We start from the raw sequence: 17,409 nt of genomic DNA, 5'->3' as shown, positions 1-17,409 counted from the left end.
AATCCAAAAAATCTTTTTTTTTTTTTTACCATCTTTTTGAAATCCCATAATGAATTTTCTACTGCAAATTAGAATTTGCCATGATGGCAACACTATGCGTGAAGGTTTTGGATTATCCATGAACTATTCATATCTATTCAAAATGTTTATCAAGTCTTCCCAAATGTACCTAATTGGTTATTCATAATTTTCAATTTTTATTGTGCACTCTCCTCAAACAATAGCATAAATCTTTCTGTATACTATTAAATTAGTAAATGGCGCCAGGGCAGAAAGTCAGATATTTTACGTGCCCCCAACATTGTGTTTTTTGTTCGTTTATCTGTGTTTTTGTAACTTATTTTTAACTATTTTTTATTGTTCGCTGCTACCTTCTCTTACTGACAAAATACTTCTAGACAGCAGATACATTACTCACCACGGACTGCAGAATCCTTTTTCTTCTTTCCCGACTCTGGCGGGCCCGGGCGGAGGTTATCGGCTCCCTGGGGGGGCGGGGCCCTAGCCCCAGTGATTTTGAAAGCCGGGGCCCGCTCCTTCTGAGTGGCGATCGAATAATCCCCACTCCCCTCAATTCTGCTACATAAACATGCAATCTTTGACAATAAAATGGCGTGTTATTGGGAAGATTACTTCTCATAAACTTAACATCTTATGTTCACAGTTGTGCTAACAACACAATATCAATACCTGCTGTTATCTTTCATTAACGCGTCTGTAGGTTCTATTATTTTTAGTAAACAACAGCTGGTCCCATATCTAAGGAGGTCTCGGAGCTATTGCTCCCCTGAGGTACAGTTGTCTCCATATAAGCTACAGACCACTTACCTCCCCCGGTTTTCATCTATATTCTTTGTAGCTATTTACATACCACCACATCAACTCCTTAAAGATAGCATTGAACGAGCTGTATTCCTACTCCAAACAAAACCTCACCCGTGCGTCGCTCCTTAGCGGACTTTAAATAGAGGGACCTCAATCATTACCTTTTTCTTAACATGTTAAAATGTAACAGAGGATATCTGACACCTACTCCACACACAAATCATAACTCTCCTTCCCTCCAATTATGCAAATCTGACCCATAATTTATCCTCCTGATTCCTGCTTACAACAAAAATTAAAGCTGGAAGCACCAGTGACTAGATAAATAAAAAAGTGGTCCAGATGAAGCAGATGCTAAACTAAGACTGTTTTGCTAGCTTACAGACTGAATATTTCCGATTTCCTCAATGGCATTGATACACACATCTGTCATTGGCTTCATCAATAAGTGCTGTTCATCTTGTCCCCCCAATACCCCACGTTATCCCCACGGTACCAGTACCTACCCCAACCCAAACCATGGATTACAGGCCGCATCCATTACTGAGCTAAAGGCTGCACGCTCTTCAAGAAGCGGGACTCCGGACGGATAACCAGGGCGTTACTGCGAGCATCTCCTACCAACTTGTAATTGTCTTCACTGACATTTTCAACCTCTCCCTTCTCCCACTTTTTAAGCAGACCACCCACATCCCTGTCCCAACACTAATAACCTGCCCTAAATACTACTACCCATACACTCACTCTTAGCCATAAGTGCTTTAAAGGCTAATCATGCTCCATCAACACCATTATCCCAAACACCAACCCACTCCAATTTTGCATACCGCGCCCACCGGATCCACCAGGATGATCAATCTCATTGCACTCCACCTGCCCCTTTCCCAACTGACACACGAACACCTATGTGAGAATGCTATTCACATAACTACAAACTCCAGCTTTCAACACCATAAAGTGCTCTCAAAAGCTCATCAAAAAGCTAAGTACCCTGAACTAAACACTTCCCTCAGCAACTGGATCCTGACTTCCTGACACCGCCCCCAGGTGGTAAGGGTAGATAATAACATATCGCCACGCTGATCCACAACACAGGGGCCCCTCAGGGTGCGTGCTCAACCCCTCATTACAGTTGAAACCAAATACATTTAACTTTTTAGTGACAGAGGCATATTAAATTCAGATGAATAACATGCCCAAATTAAACTGCCTGCTACTCAGGCCCAGAAGGTAGGATATGCATATTATTAGTAGATTTGGATACAAACACTCTGAAGTTTCCTAGCTGTCATTGAGTATAACAGAACTCATATGGCAGGCAAAACCTGAGAAAAATCGAACCAGGAAGTGTGGAAATCTGGGGTTTGTAGTTTTTCAAGTGATTCCTATCAGTATACAGTGTCTGTGGGGTCATTATGCACTTCCTAAGGCTTCCACTAGATGTCAACAGTCTTGCAGATCATTTGTTTCATGCATTTCAATGTGAATAGGGAGAGAATAAGAGTTCCTGGAGTCAGATACTGAAAGTAACGCCCAGAGTTCATGAGTTCCTTTTCTTTTCGAACACATTGGAATTTTCCGGTTGGAATATTACAGAAGATTTTAAATAAAAACACTTTGATGCTATACATCTACATGTTTCTCGACTAAATATATTTTTGATCACATTTTATCACGCCACTTCCTGCATTTGATAGTGGACTAAGCCAACAAAACTGGCACCCTGAGTGGAGAACAGCACAAGACAGGTGAAACAGATCAGAATGTGACAGATTCCTCTTCAGACATAGTAATGTATTGTATCTTAACATCCCCAGTCACCAGGCTGTGTATTATTGTGCATCACTCTCCAGTATACAAACCAGCAGCACCTGTATAAAAACTCACCCACCCCATAAGATTGTATCCCTCTTATAATTTTTTTTTTAAATGTTATTAAAATATTTATTGATCCGGTGGTTGTTTTCAGAATATCCCCTTATCATACTATGATAACATACGAATATTCCACTCTACTGTCATGATAATAATTTATACTGCAATTCTCCTGTCCTTACAACTCCTCCTCAGGTTTGTGTTGTAATGAAATGTATTCTCCATCAAAATTACCTATGTAAAATAATATATAGACACACAAACAGCAGGAATTCTTCTTCACTTAACAGAGTTATCTCCAAATGACCTCCCATTCAAGTGATCTGTGGTATTTATCAAACTCTTGTATTCCTCCCAGTAAAGAGGGAGCTCATTTAAAGCTCTCAGCCCATCTTTATTTAGGTCTGCTGAGGACTGTCTCAACTACCTTTAGAGAACTACACAGATCAACATGTTTCCTACAGGAATACTCTTACTGACAGTATATCTAACAGGTGAAGGGATATTATCATGTTTATCAAATGAATAAGTCAACACATTGGATTTTTTACTTCAATATGATCTCTGCTGTCTATTTCCCTGTTTGTTCACTTGAATTCAACACTGACTAACTGAGTCTACGTGTTAAATCCTGGAGAATCCCACACACTGAGTTTACGCCCTGATTCACATTCATTAGATACCATATGGCTTGGATGAAACAGGCTCCTGGAAAAGGACTTGAGTTTGTTGCCCCACTACACACACTGGTGGTTCGATCCATTCTATTCCCAGTCAAGTCCAGGATTCAGATTCACCATCTCCAGAATACTCCACAGTAAGCTGTACCTACAGATGAACAGCCTGAAGAGTGAGGACACAGCAGTGTATTACTGCCTACACACAGTGAGAGAGCTACTTTACAAAAAATACTTCCCCATTCAGCACAAGCAGCATCAATACCCTCAGATTAATGTTTGTAGAAAGACTTGTTGTTCTCAAGCACAAACATGGAAATATATTTTAACAATACCATAATTGTAATACTTTTTGTTCAACATATTAGGATTACCAACATAAAACTATCCATTAATTACTGTCCCATATTGAGGTCTTTTATAACCCCAACCATTTTTCACTAATAATGTGGCGAGGTTCTTTTATTCTGCAAATATCACTTGTCTCTCCCTCTCACTCTCTCCACCTTTCTATTATACAAACAGTCTCTCATTGTGTGTTCTTATTATCCCTCTGAGTCCTGGAGAGGAGAGAGGTGCATCTCCCTACCATACAGCTTCAACACAAACCATGTTCACTGCATCTCTACTGCCGCTGCTGAGTCTCTTTGGATCTGGGATAAACACATTAATAAAATTGAATTAGACTATATATTTACACTATTTGCTTCCTTTTCTCTTCCCAAAGGTGCTCACTGTGAATAACTCCACTCAGCCACCTCTATACGACTGTCCAGCCATCAACCACTAGAACATCTCCTGTAAGGTTCCATACTCTTTATCTAGCTATTGGACAGCTTGGATCCAGGGCAACCCTGCAGAAAGGACTGCAGTGGACTGAAAAATATACTGGAAACACAGTCTACAAGGAAGTTCACTGAAAAAAAGTTCAGCCTCCATTTAACTCCTCTTTAACAGACAACCTGCAACTAACACAGTGTGTATTATTGTGCCAGGACTCACTGTGATATAACCAGGGCCACTGTAAAAAACACTCATCCCTTAAACAGCTGGAGCAATGTGATATTAACCTTTTAATGAATAATACGGTCAAATCCCCCATGAAATACTAATTTAGTTTATATTACATTGGTATCTTTGAAATTATAATAAAATTATTGGCTTAACATAATATATTGTTTGCTCAATTATAGCTCCAACCTTCTCCATAATATAATATATAATCTCGAGTTCCAACCTCAAAATGTCCAAACTGTGGACCTTCTTTAATAACATATAATATGTTCTATCCCACCTCTACATATACCCTCCCTCCATCCATCTCTCCTCATACCCTCCTCCTTTCTTCCCTCTTAAACAGTGTATGTCTGTCTTCTCTTTTTGAGGCACTCTGTGTCCTGGAATAAGAGCAGCCCTACTGTTCACTCAACACAAACCATGTTCCCTCCATCTCTGCTGCTGTGTTAGCTGCCCCCTGTGATCTCTCTGTTAATACAAATGGAGGTTTATTACACTCTGGATTGATCATTTCTAATTTTGGATGAAACTGTCAACTATGTGTTTTGATGTGTGTTTCTCCTTCCAGGTGTCTACTGTGATATTAACTCATCCAGTCTGATCCAGTGTTATAAACAGGAAAGTCTTTCACATCTCCTGCAAAGTTCTCTGGGTTTTCTATATCTTCCTTATTGTCTTGGATGATCCACAAGCTAAGGCACTGCTTTGGAGCATGTTGATTTATACATGCAGTATTAGTACTTCTACTGTATTCACTGAAAATCACTTCTTTCCTCCAGCAGTTAGTGTTTCTGCAAAAACATTTCCAGACTGAAAGATACGCTGTTTATTACTGAGTCTGTGAACACAGTATATAAACCATACCAAGTTACAAAAACCCATCCTCAATGATTCATTGCTCTTATAATAAACTTATTCAATTAAATAAAGAGGGATGTTTTTCAATATCGCATTTGTAAACAATTATACTCAGTACTGGCGGTGCTGGAAATTAATATCTGAGTTGTTTGCCTTATAAGACTTGATGTAATTCTAATTGACGTGTCTATCAAACATTCAGTGAACTCCTTCATGATCCATTACTTTATAGTTTTAATCATTAATTTAATAAAGGGTGGCCTCAACAATACAGAACAATAAGGTCTAAGCTCTTATATTCAAAAGACACAAAAAAAATAATATGTTAGAAATATATTTTTATAAAAAAACGTCAGATCATTGACACTCATGGGCTATGACACAACAAATATTAGCAGTGTGAAGCTCATTGTCTCACAGTCCTGCCTAACACTATCCTCCAGTATAAGCTCTGGCTTTTTACATGGACAATACATTATGTTAGAAGCTTTGGTTTTTCTAGTTATATTTTGAAGTTGACATTAGCACGTTAGCACATGGGCATACTGATTGGTGTCACCTCGTTAGTCAGTATGTGTTACACTGTGCTGCTTGTCCATCTCGTTTGTCGGAAGGTGTTTCACCTGTGCTACCCATATATTTAAAAGTGGCTGGCCCAGTGCGCTCCCTATTTGAGTTCTAAAAAACAATCATTTTCCTATCTTCCCTGTTTTTGTTTAGCGCCGCTTTTTGGGTTGCTTCCTGTCATTAAGTTTAGTGTGGGTTTTTATTTTGTTTCCTCTTCTTGGGCAAATTAATTTGCGTGCTCATGGTGGGTGTCTTTAAGGTTCCAGTTGTTATGCTAGTCAAGTTTCAGTCGACACCCCCATGAGTGTCTTTTGACTCTATTAGTTCCCCCTTCTGTTTGACGACAATTTTTGGTTTCCTGCTGGGGAATTAACAATTATAATATGTATAAGCTTGTACAGATTTAAAATATTTTTATCCCACTGATATTCCCATAATTGTAAATATCCTCTCCTTATGCAAATTTCACGGCCCCTCTTTCTTTCTCTCCCTCTACCTCCTCCTTTATAACCTCTATGTATCTGTCCTTTCCCTTAGTTTAGATACCTCCCACCAGTTCAGCTCCAACACAAACCATGTTCCTCATCTCTGTTTCTGCTCTCACTGCCTCATGTACTTATGTAAACCTTTCTATTTATGTTTATTTATTTATATTTTTTAACATTACTAACTCACCTCTTTTTATTTTTTATTTCCTTTTCAATCAGTTTAGAACAAATCCTTATTTACAATGACCCCTACACCAGCCAAACCCTCCCCTAACCCGGACATAGTGGGCCAGTTGTGCACCGCCCTATGGACTCCCAATCCCGCCGGTTGTATACAGCCGATCGAACCCAGGTCTGTAGTGACACCTCAAGCACTGCAATCAGTGCATTACTGCTTCTCCTCTCAAGATCCCAAATAATGTAGTGGAGATTGATGGTTCAGACTTAATATTACCTGTGCTCGCCTCCACAGTTAGCTACAAGTCAGCACCAACCTGTACTAAACTCCTCCTACTGTTGTCTCAGTCAGTATACCTGTGTTGCTGTATGCTGATGTGACTCCTTGATTGATCTACCTGTCATTCCTCTCCCTCTTAGGTGTCCACAATCAGGTCGTACTCGCACAGGCTGAACAGTCAGTCAAGGGGACAGCTAGGGGATCCCTCAAACTCACATGTGCCTGTAGTGGATTTACTCTAAGCAGCACTAATATTACTGGATCCACCAGGCACTTGGAAAAGTACTTGAATGATCATTTACTATTTTCTACACTACCAATGCCCGGTTTCGGGCTGATTCACAACATTGAAGACGCACTAATTTAAATCTGCTGCCCATTAACCACTCTGCAGTGTATTACTGTTGCTAGAGATTCATATTTATAATGAGAATAATGCCATACAAAAACCATCTGTACAGAAAGGAAGGATGTGCACAAACACACGGACATGCATGTATGGTATAACCAGTAGACCATGACAAGGGGGATACTTAGACATTCTAATATTATCATTACACAATATCCCTGTTAAATACATGTTGCTAGTGTTTGTTATGCACCAACTAGGGAAAGTCACTCTCCATATGATTAAAATATAGTACTGATGAAGCTCTGCTAATTAGTTTTATTACAAGAAAAAGTATAATGTAGATACAAATATTTAACACTTTGTCAAAGAAATCTGCCTGCATTATAAAACTGGGCTTCAACATAAATACTAGTGTATGTGTAACATTTTGCTATTTTGTGTATTTAATGTTGTTCATTATTTTTCTTTCAACAGGTGTACAGAGTTATTAACTCACTCAGCCAGCCTCTATGACTGTCCAGCCTGGTCAACAACTGACCATCTCCTGTTAGGTCTCTTCTTCTGTTGGTAGCTATTGGACAACTTGGATCCGGCAGCCTGCAGGGAAAACACTAGAGTGGAATGAAATGTATATTCTGGAGACACACAATTAAAGGATTTACTGAAGAACAAGTTCAGCCTCTCAGTAGACTCTAGCAGTAATAACATGTTTTTAAAAGGGGCAGAACCTTCAGACTGAAGAAACAGCTGTGTATTATGGGTGCCTACCCTCACAGTGATACAAACCAGCACCATAGCTGTATAAAACCCATCCTCTGGGATACTATATAGAATATGGAATCTGAAGATTAGATGTAATGCTCCACAGTTCCACTCAATTTATGGAAAAATAAATGTTTAATCCATAAAATACTCAATGAGAATGTCTAAAATGTTTCAACATTATGTATGACAAGCCGTTCATCTTCCCGGGCCAAAAGATGGTGTCATCGACAACACAGGTCATCACTACGCCACAACTGAAAGTCATTCCTTACTGATCCAAAATGTAAGTATGTACAATGCCTTCGGAGAGAAGTATTCAGACCCTTTCTCTTTTTTCCACATTTTGTTAGGTTAGCTGCCTTATTCTAAAATTGATTTAAAAAAAATCCCTCATCAATCTCCATACAATATCCCATAATTACAAAGCAAAACCAGGTTTTTAGATATTTCTGCTAATTTATTAAAAATAAAAAACTTCGAAATATTACATTTACATAATTATTAGACCCTTTACTCAGTAATTTGTTGAAGCACCTTTGACAGCGATTACAGACTCGAGTCTTGGGTATGATGTTTACAAGCTTGAGTTTCTCCCATTCTTCACTGCAGATCCTTTCCAAGCTCTGTCAGGTTGGATGGGGAGTGTTGCTACACAACTATTTTCAGGTCACTTCAGAGAGTGTTCGATCGGGTTCAAGTCCGGGCTCTGGCTGAGCTAATCAAGGACATTCAGAGACTCGTCCCAAGCCACTCCTGCGTTGTCTTGGCTGTGTGCTTAGGTTCGGTGCGAGGTTTCCTCCAGATGTGACACTTGGCATTCAGTCCAAAGAGTTCAATCTTGGTTTCATCAGTACAGAGAATCTTGTTTCTCATGGTCTGAGAGTCTTTAGGTGCCTTATGACAGCCCGCTTGGAGTTTGCCAAGTCTCTTTTACTGAGGAGAGGCTTCCGTCTGGCCACTCTACCATAAAGGCCTGATTGATGGAGTGCTGCAGAGATGTTTGTCCTTCTGGAAGGTTATCCCATCTCCACAGAGATGGGAGAACCTTGTAGAGGTTTGTAGAGCTCTATCAGAGGGACCATCGGGTTCTTGGTCACCTTCCTGACCAAGGCCCTTCTCCTCCGATTGCTCAGTTTGGCCGGGCGGCAAGCTCTATGAAGAATCTTGGTGGTTCCAAACTTCTTACATTTAAGAATGATGGAGGCCACTGTGTTCTAGGGGACCTACAATGATGCAGACATTTGTTGGTACCCTTCCCCAGATCTGTGCATTGACACAATCCTATCTCGGAGCTCTATGGACAATTCCTTCGACCTTATGGCTTGGTTTTTGCTCTGACATGCACTATCAACTGTGGGACCGTAGATCTGTTAAAGGTCCCCAAAGCACACATATCCCTGGGTCGCTCCTCTTTTCAGTTCGTTGCAGCTAGCGACTGGAACAAGCTGCAACAAACACTCAAACTGGACAGTTTTATCTCAATCTCTTCATTCAAAAGACTTATACATGGACACTCTTACTGACAGTTGTGGCTGCTTTGTATGATGTATTGTTGTCTCTACCTTCTTGATCTTTGTACTGTTGACTGTGCCCAATAATGTTTGTACCATGTTTTTTGTGTTGCTACCATGCTGTTATCATGTTGTGTTGCCACCATGCTGTGTTGTCATGTGTTGCTGCCTTGTTATGTTGTTGTCTTATGTCTCTCTTTATGTAGCGTTGTGTCTCTCTTGTTGTGATGTGTGTTTTGTCCTAAATTTATATTGTGTACATTTTTTTTTTTTTAATCCCAGGTCCCCTCCCCCGCAGGCCTTTTGCCTTTTGGTAAGCCGTCATTGTAAATAAGAATTTGTTCTTAACTGACTTGCCTAGTTAAATAAATGTTAAATAAATAAACAGAAAAAAAAAAAATATATATACTCTCCTTATGCAAATTTCAAATAGCCCCTCTTCCTTTAACTCCCTCTACCTCCTCCTTATATAAAAACCTCTCTGTATGTGAGAGTCCTAGTACGTCCCTCTGAGTCCTGGAGAGTAGAGAAGAGCAGCTCCCACCAGTTCAGCTTCAACACAAACCATGTTCCCTGTATCTCTGCTGCTGCTTTTGGTAGCTGCTTCCTGTGAGTCTCTTTTATAAAATGATTTATGGTGAATACATTTACTAATTGAGTTTTACATACTGTTTTAACAACATCTGTGATTTCTTTCAACAGGTGTTTATGGTCAGACATTGACTGAGTCTGGACCAGTAGTTAAAAAGCCTGGAGAATCCCACCAACTGACCTGTACAGCCTCTGGGTTCACATTCAGTAGCTACTACATGGCTTGGATTAGACAGGCTCCTGGGAAAGGACTGGAGTGGGTTGCTTATATAGGCACATCTAGCAGTCCAATCTCTTACTCCCAGTCAGTCCAGGGTAGATTCACTATCTCCAGAGATGACTCCAGCAGTAAGCTGTACCTACAGATCAACAGTTTGAAGAGTGAAGACACAGCAGTGTATTACTGTGCTAGAGAGTCACAGTGGTTAAACTAATGGGAGAAGCCGTACAAAAAGCACTTCCCCATTCAACACAGACAACCTCCTTTTTAAAAATTAATGACTTAATAGCAAAATGTTCACAAGCAGCCCCGTACATGTGTTTTTAAAATAATAACTTGATAAATATAGTTTACAGTAGGATTACCAATAATAAGAAAACAATGTTTATCCATTGCTGTTTCATCTCCCATAAGTGTAGTGTTAAAAACTGACACATTATCACATAATTTCCCCCATTTTGCACTGATATTCCCAGTCCTTTATACCTGATTGTCATTACTCAAATGTAATCTTAACCCTGTCTCTCCCTCTTCTTTATATACACAGGCTCTATATGTGTGTGTCATAATACATCCCTCTGAGTCCTGGGGAGTAGAGAAGAGCAGCTCCCCACCGTTGTGCCTGTCCCCACAAACCATGTTACCTGCATCTCTGCTGCTGCTGCTTGCAGCTGTTGTCTGTGAGTGTCTATATTGGGACAGGCACAATAAGGAAAATTGGATCAGAATTTAATGTAATGCAAAAATCATGTTACTTGGATTCTTAATATTGTTCATTATTTCCTTTCAACAGGTGTACAGAGTTATGAACTCACTCAGCCAGCCTCTATGACTGTCCAGCATTGTCAACCACTGACCATCTCCTGTAAGGTCTCATATCCTGTTACTAGCTTGCATACAGCTTAGATTCGACAGCCTGCAGGGAAAAAACTGGAGTGGATTGGATATAACAAAAGTGGCGGAAGAATGGCTTATAATTATGATTACTGAAAAAGAAGTTCAGCACCACCAGCAACACTTCCAGCAACATGTTGTTTTAAAAGGACAGCGTCTGCATACTGAAGTTATCTATTATTGTGCTCGCCTCCACAGTGATACAAACCAGCACCAGACCTGTACTAAAACTCACTGTTCCCTGAACAGTTAAAATTATATACTGTATATATATCTACCAGATGGGGGTGATCTAAGTCTGAACGTAAACTCAAACCTCCCTTGATCTAATGACTCTACAATATTTACAACATAACGGTCAGATATTTTAATATCTGATCAATTAGTCTTCTAATGAATGAATTATTCTTTACCTCACGTTAGTCTCATTCCAAACGTTGTAAATTGTTGGTTATCTGCATGAACCCAGCATTTGCTATGAATCATCCATACATCAATTGTCTTAATCATTTATTTACTAACTCACTAAATAATCACAGAAAATGATAGGGGAAGTTCCCTAGTGGGCTCAGCCGATATGACGGCTTGGTGGACAAAGGGAAGTGGGTGTGGACTGAGAAGGGCGGGAAGGACAAGAGTCACTACACAGTTGATAATTATAATAATTGAAATACTAATCCTTTGCACATGAATGCTCACTCATTCGGGAATAATTGCAATCAATATATATTTACGCTCTGTGTGTCGTCGTGATCTCTGTTGGAATCGTCCGTCTTTCTGTTGGAAAGTTCATCTGTGCGTCTCTCTCTGCTCCCCTGAAGTCTTTCGTGGTTAGAATGGGTACTTCAGAGTACCATTCAGAAATGTTCTTATAGAATAGATGTTTTGGCGGTTGTCGGTATTCACGTTCAATGGTACATCATTTCTAGCTGCAGACTAGTAATTAGTATAGAAGATTTACTCTTATTCTGTCGGGATCGATAGTCTCAGAGTTTAACCATTTCCTGCCGTGTAGCCAATCCTCCACGTGGCTTGGTTAGGAATTCAACAACCATTACAACCTTAGCTTATACTGAGGTTTTTGTGGTCTCTACTCAAACCTTTGCCCTCTCGGTGACCGAGGTACACATGGTCTCAAGAGGATTTCTTCAGGTGGGGGTTTTATTCCTTACAGTAGAAAATGGCTGTTCCATAAGCCAGATCATGTCGGTGCTCATGGACGCGGGCCAATGACTTAGTTAAACTTTAAAGGGAATACAATTCTCTCACATTAACAGTTCAAAATAACATTACATAATTTCACAAATAGTTTCATCTTTACTCATTCATTTTATACAATAATTAGACGCAAACCTCATAACGGAGGCTTCTGTATAAACAGAGTTATGGTAATGTAGCTGTATTGTCTTTCATGAGGTCACAAACATTAACCAAAATGGACCGGGTCGTAGCTGGCTTCTCCACTGACCGTTTACACATTCTCCAAAACATGGATATTGGTCAGTTCTCAAGTTCTGTGATGCAGAAGAAGTTCCTTTGTTCTCTCTATGTGTCTCTTTCTGCATGGCCAGGAGGAGAGAGTCTCCTCCAGGAATTTATGACCTGAGATAACAGAACCTGGGTGTTGGAGGGAGAGAGGGGGAAGCTACTCGCTATACCCAAAGAGGGCCACGTCATGACAACATTGTGTTAGTCAGTTGTTTTGCCACTGTGTTAGTCATTTGTTTTCCCATTGTGTATGTCAGTTGTTTTGCTATTGTGTTAGTCAGTTGTTTTGCTATTGTGTTAGTAAGTTGTTTTCCCATTGTGTTAGTCAGTTGTTTCCCCATTGTGTTAGTCAATTGTTTTGCCTTTATGTTAGTTAGTTAGTTGTTTTGCCATTGTGTTTGTCAGTTGTTTACTATTGTGCCAGTCAGTTGTTTTTCCATTGCGTTTGTTAGTCGTTTTACTGACTTGCACATATGCTGGGTTTAGAAGCAGCTATTGGAATGCTTGGATCAGACAAGCTTCTGGGAAAGGTTGCTACCATTCGTGGTTCCAGCAGTTACATCAACTACTCCCAGTCTGTTCGGTATAGGTTCACCTTTTCCAGCAAGCAGCAGGAGTATCTCCAGATGAACAATCTGAAGACTGAAGACTCTGCTATGTAATTTTGTGCCAGAGACCCAGTGATACAGGAGTTTGCAGCACTGTATAAAAACTGATCAAGCACTTCCCTTACTGTGAGAGTCTGTGAGACAATTCTGTGCTCCAGTCTCTGTCTACATCAATCCTATGGCCCCATAAACACTATAGGAAAGAATAGACACATCATTCTCTAAATTTTAACCATAATTACTCGAAAAGCATAAAACATGCCTGTCATCTTTGTAAGATAAATGTATGAATATCCTATTGAAACTTTCACTGAAATCTTTAAAGCCATTCAAAGTCAGTTGACAATAGGAATTAACTAACATTGTCAATAATAAATGCAGTCACTTAGTAAAATGATTTATCAATCTCTAGAAGCTAAACCCATTTTGGCCTATTTGGTGATCTTATTTAAATGAAACCAGATGTCAAATTTCATCAAACAATGAATACAATATTGAATACATGTACCATGAAGGTCATTAATGTTAAACAGTAATGGAACAAATATAGATCTTCGGGGATCCTAATAGATCCTGATATCTTGTGCTGTTCTGAGAAACAATGCTGACATTATCAACTGTCAAAGAACATCTCTCTCAGTCTCTATTTAAACCTCTAGAGGGCGGTCTATGCAAAGTCTTCCATCCTTTCACCCCTTTATAATCAGACGCTCAGCTCTGGCCTTCTCATCATAGGCAACGTGGACTGACATTACAGCAAGCCCTGCACTAACCTGACTATCACTGAACAATGGAACTGATGACTGTCTGGAGTTCAGTTGTCATAGTAATGTCCGTACACAGTAAGTAAAGCAATACATTGTGACTTTAAGGATGTCTGAGTATCATAGTTAAACTGAAAATGTGTGTAAATAACACATCTTAAAGAGCGCTGACATGTTTTTATATTGCAGGTGTTTGTTGTGATATCAGACTGGATCAGTCACCTTCTCAGGTGAAAATACCTGGACACTCTGTTAAAGTGTCCTGTATAATCTCTGGTTATTCAATGACTAGCCATAACATTCACTGGATAAGGCAGAAACCAGGGAAAGGACTTGAGTGGATTGGGAGAATGAACACTGGTTCAGGAACAGATGTTATCTATGCAGACTCCCTGAAAGGCCAGTTCACTCTGACTGAGGACGTCTCTACAAGCACCCAGTTCTTAGAGGCCAAGAGTCTAAGTTCAGAGGACTCTGCTGTTTATTATTGTGCTCGACAGACACACTGACTGAAGCTGGTGAAGCAGCTGTACAAAAACCCCTCTAACAACATGGCTAGCTGGTGTAATGCTTCCTCTCTTTGTGTCACACTAGAATAATACTGAGTATCATTACTGTAAATACTACAAACAACAATATCACAAAGCACCACAAAATAAGACTCCAACCTCTAACATTCAAACTACACAAAAATATGATATACTGTCTAGTCTGGTCAATCTTACTTGTTGTCACATGAACAAGTATCTAACATTCCAACTCCTGCCCTGTCTGGTCAAGCTTTCTTGTTGTTCCACATGATCTGCTACTGATTATACGACTGTCACTTTGTTTTCACTTTCAACAGATGGTTGTGTGTACTTAAAAGCTTTCTTCAAGTTTGAAATGCTCTATACTACCCATGACAGCAGAAGCACCTACTACCCCCAGTTTGTTCAGGGTCGGTTCACCATCTCCAGAGACAACAGCAAGCAGCAGGTGTGCTTACAGCCCAACACCGTGCAGGACGTTTGGCATTTGCCAGAGAACACCAAGATTGGCAAATTCGCCACTGGCGCCCTGTGCTCTTCACAGATGAAAGCAGGTTCACACTGAGCACGTGACAGACGTGACAGAGTCTGGAGACGCCCGTGGAGAGCGTTCTGCTGCCTGCAACATCCTCCAGCATGACCGGTTTGGCGGTGGGTCAGTCATGGTGTGGGGTGGCATTTCTTTGGGGGGCCGCACAGCCCTCCATGTGCTCGCCAGAGGTAGCCTGACTGCCATTAGGTACCAAGATGAGATCCTCAGACCCCTTGTGAGACCATATGCTGGTGCGGTTGGCCCTGGGTTCCTCCTAATGCAAGACAATGCTAGACCTCATGTGGCTGGAGTGTGTCAGCAGTTCCTGCAAGAGGAAGGCATTGATGCTATGGACTGGCCCGCCCGTTCCCCAGACCTGAATCCAATTGAGCACATCTGGGACATCATGTCTCGCTCCATCCACCAACGTCACGTTGCACCACAGACTGTCCAGGAGTTGGCGGATGCTTTAGTCCAGGTCTGGGAGGAGATCCCTCAGGAGACCATCCGCCACCTCATCAGGAGCATGCCCAGGCGTTGTATGGAGGTCATACAGGCACGTGGAGGCCACACACACTACTGAGCCTCATTTTGACTTGTTTTAAGGACATTATATCAAAGTTGGATCAGCCTGTAGTGTGGTTTTCCACTTTAATTTTGAGTGTGACTCCAAATCCAGACCTCCATGGGTTGATAAACTGGATTTCCATTGATTATTTTTGTGTGATTTTGTTGTCAGCACATTCAACTATGTAAAGAAAAAAGTATTTAATACGATTATTTCTTTCATTCAGATCTAGGATGTGTTGTTTAACTGTTCCCTTTATTTTTTTGAGCAGTATATTTCATGACTCTTCTTAATACATGAAACATAATGTTCGAATTTAAGACATAAAGAAAAAAACATTTACTTTACTGTTTAAACAATACAGAAAATGTTTGCTGATTGACAGTGATCACTGATGTCTGGCTTTGTCTTAGAATGTATTTATTGCCTTGAAACCCCTTTTATATGCATGTGACATGCTACCAACCAACCTTGGTTGTCATGCAAATTCTGTCTCCCAAGTTTGTGTACTTATATGATTTTTCCTCCTATAGTTCAATCGTCTTCCATCCTGAAAAGATGACAGGCAAACTACACCTCCTCCTGGTCTTGCTGGGCCTCTGCAGTATGTACTCAATAATCTAGCAATTTATTGGAACAAAGTATTTTACGTATTGAGATAATTATAATATCCATTGAGTTAACATATTTGTGATTTACTGTCTTCATTCTCTTTTCTCTATTAGGGGTGTATGGTCAGAGTCTGGAGGCCATTCCCTCCAGTCCAGTCCTGAAAAACCCTGGAGAACCTGTCAGCCTCTCCTGTAAGGGATCTGGCTTTACCTTTGGTAGCTACCATATGGGCTGGATAAGACAACCAGCAGGAAAAGCTCTAGAATGGATAGGCATTATATGGAATGATGCTAGTGGAACTGCATACGCAAAAAGTGTTGAAGGGCGTATAGAAGTCACCAGAGATAATTCTAACAGCATGGTGTATCTGAAGCTGTCTGGTCTGAGAGCAGAGGACTCTGCTGTGTATTACTGTGCAAGAGAGACACAGTGGTGTGAGTGAGTGGAGGATCTGTACAAAAACCCCACAGAGAATCTAACTGGCAGCAGTCAACAGAGGGTAGTAGAGGATCAGTGTGTTCCATCCCCCTCCACACACACACACAGACAAACTGCACACATTCCCCTGAGACCCACAACAAACAGTACACCACCATTTTATCAACTGAACAACATGAACAACTGGAGAGGTGTTGGAAAGAGAATGACATTATCATATGTGGAATAGGCCATCAGACCCCAAACACATTTTCATGGTACTTCAAGCTAGATGGAACGTGTCCTTGAGCAGCTATTAATTAACCTGATGATTGGTGGGCATAACGGGTTCCTCTCCCATGTCATCATGATGTAAATCCATATCCCTCAGAGTTCATATATACTTACAGTGGAGAGAACAAGTATTTGATACACTGCCGATTTTGCAGGTTTTCCTACTTACAAAGCACGTAGAGGTCTGTAATTTCTTTTACCATAGGTACACTTCAACTGTGAGAGACGGAATCTAAAACAAAAATCCAGAAAATCACATTGTATGATTTTTAAGTAATTAATTTGCATTTTATTGCATGACATAAGTATTTGATACATCAGAAAAGCAGAATTTAATATTTTGTACAGAAACCTTTGTTTGCAATTACAGAGATCATACGTTTCCTGTAGTTCTTGACCATGTTTGCACACACTGCAGCAGGGATTTTGGCCCACTCCTCGATACAGACCTTCTCTAGATCCTTCAGGTTTCGGGGCTGTTGCTGGGCAATACGGACTT

General features: G+C 40.4%; 1 gene segment (V, D, J or C); it reads left to right on the top strand.

The window, feature by feature from the left end:
• Positions 1-16,042: 16,042 nt before the first annotated feature.
• LOC123733428 (immunoglobulin heavy variable 3-33-like) lies at positions 16,043-16,656 on the top strand. The segment is given in 2 exon segments: positions 16,043-16,191; positions 16,313-16,656. Coding segments are annotated over 2 exon segments (453 nt in total).
• The last annotated feature ends 753 nt before the right edge of the window (positions 16,657-17,409 follow it).

This window comes from Salmo salar, unplaced genomic scaffold (genome assembly GCF_905237065.1).
Source record: "Salmo salar unplaced genomic scaffold, Ssal_v3.1, whole genome shotgun sequence".
NCBI lineage: Eukaryota > Metazoa > Chordata > Actinopteri > Salmoniformes > Salmonidae > Salmo > Salmo salar.
The sequence above is the reverse complement of the archived record's forward strand: the minus strand, read 5'-3'. Positions and strand labels throughout refer to the sequence as shown.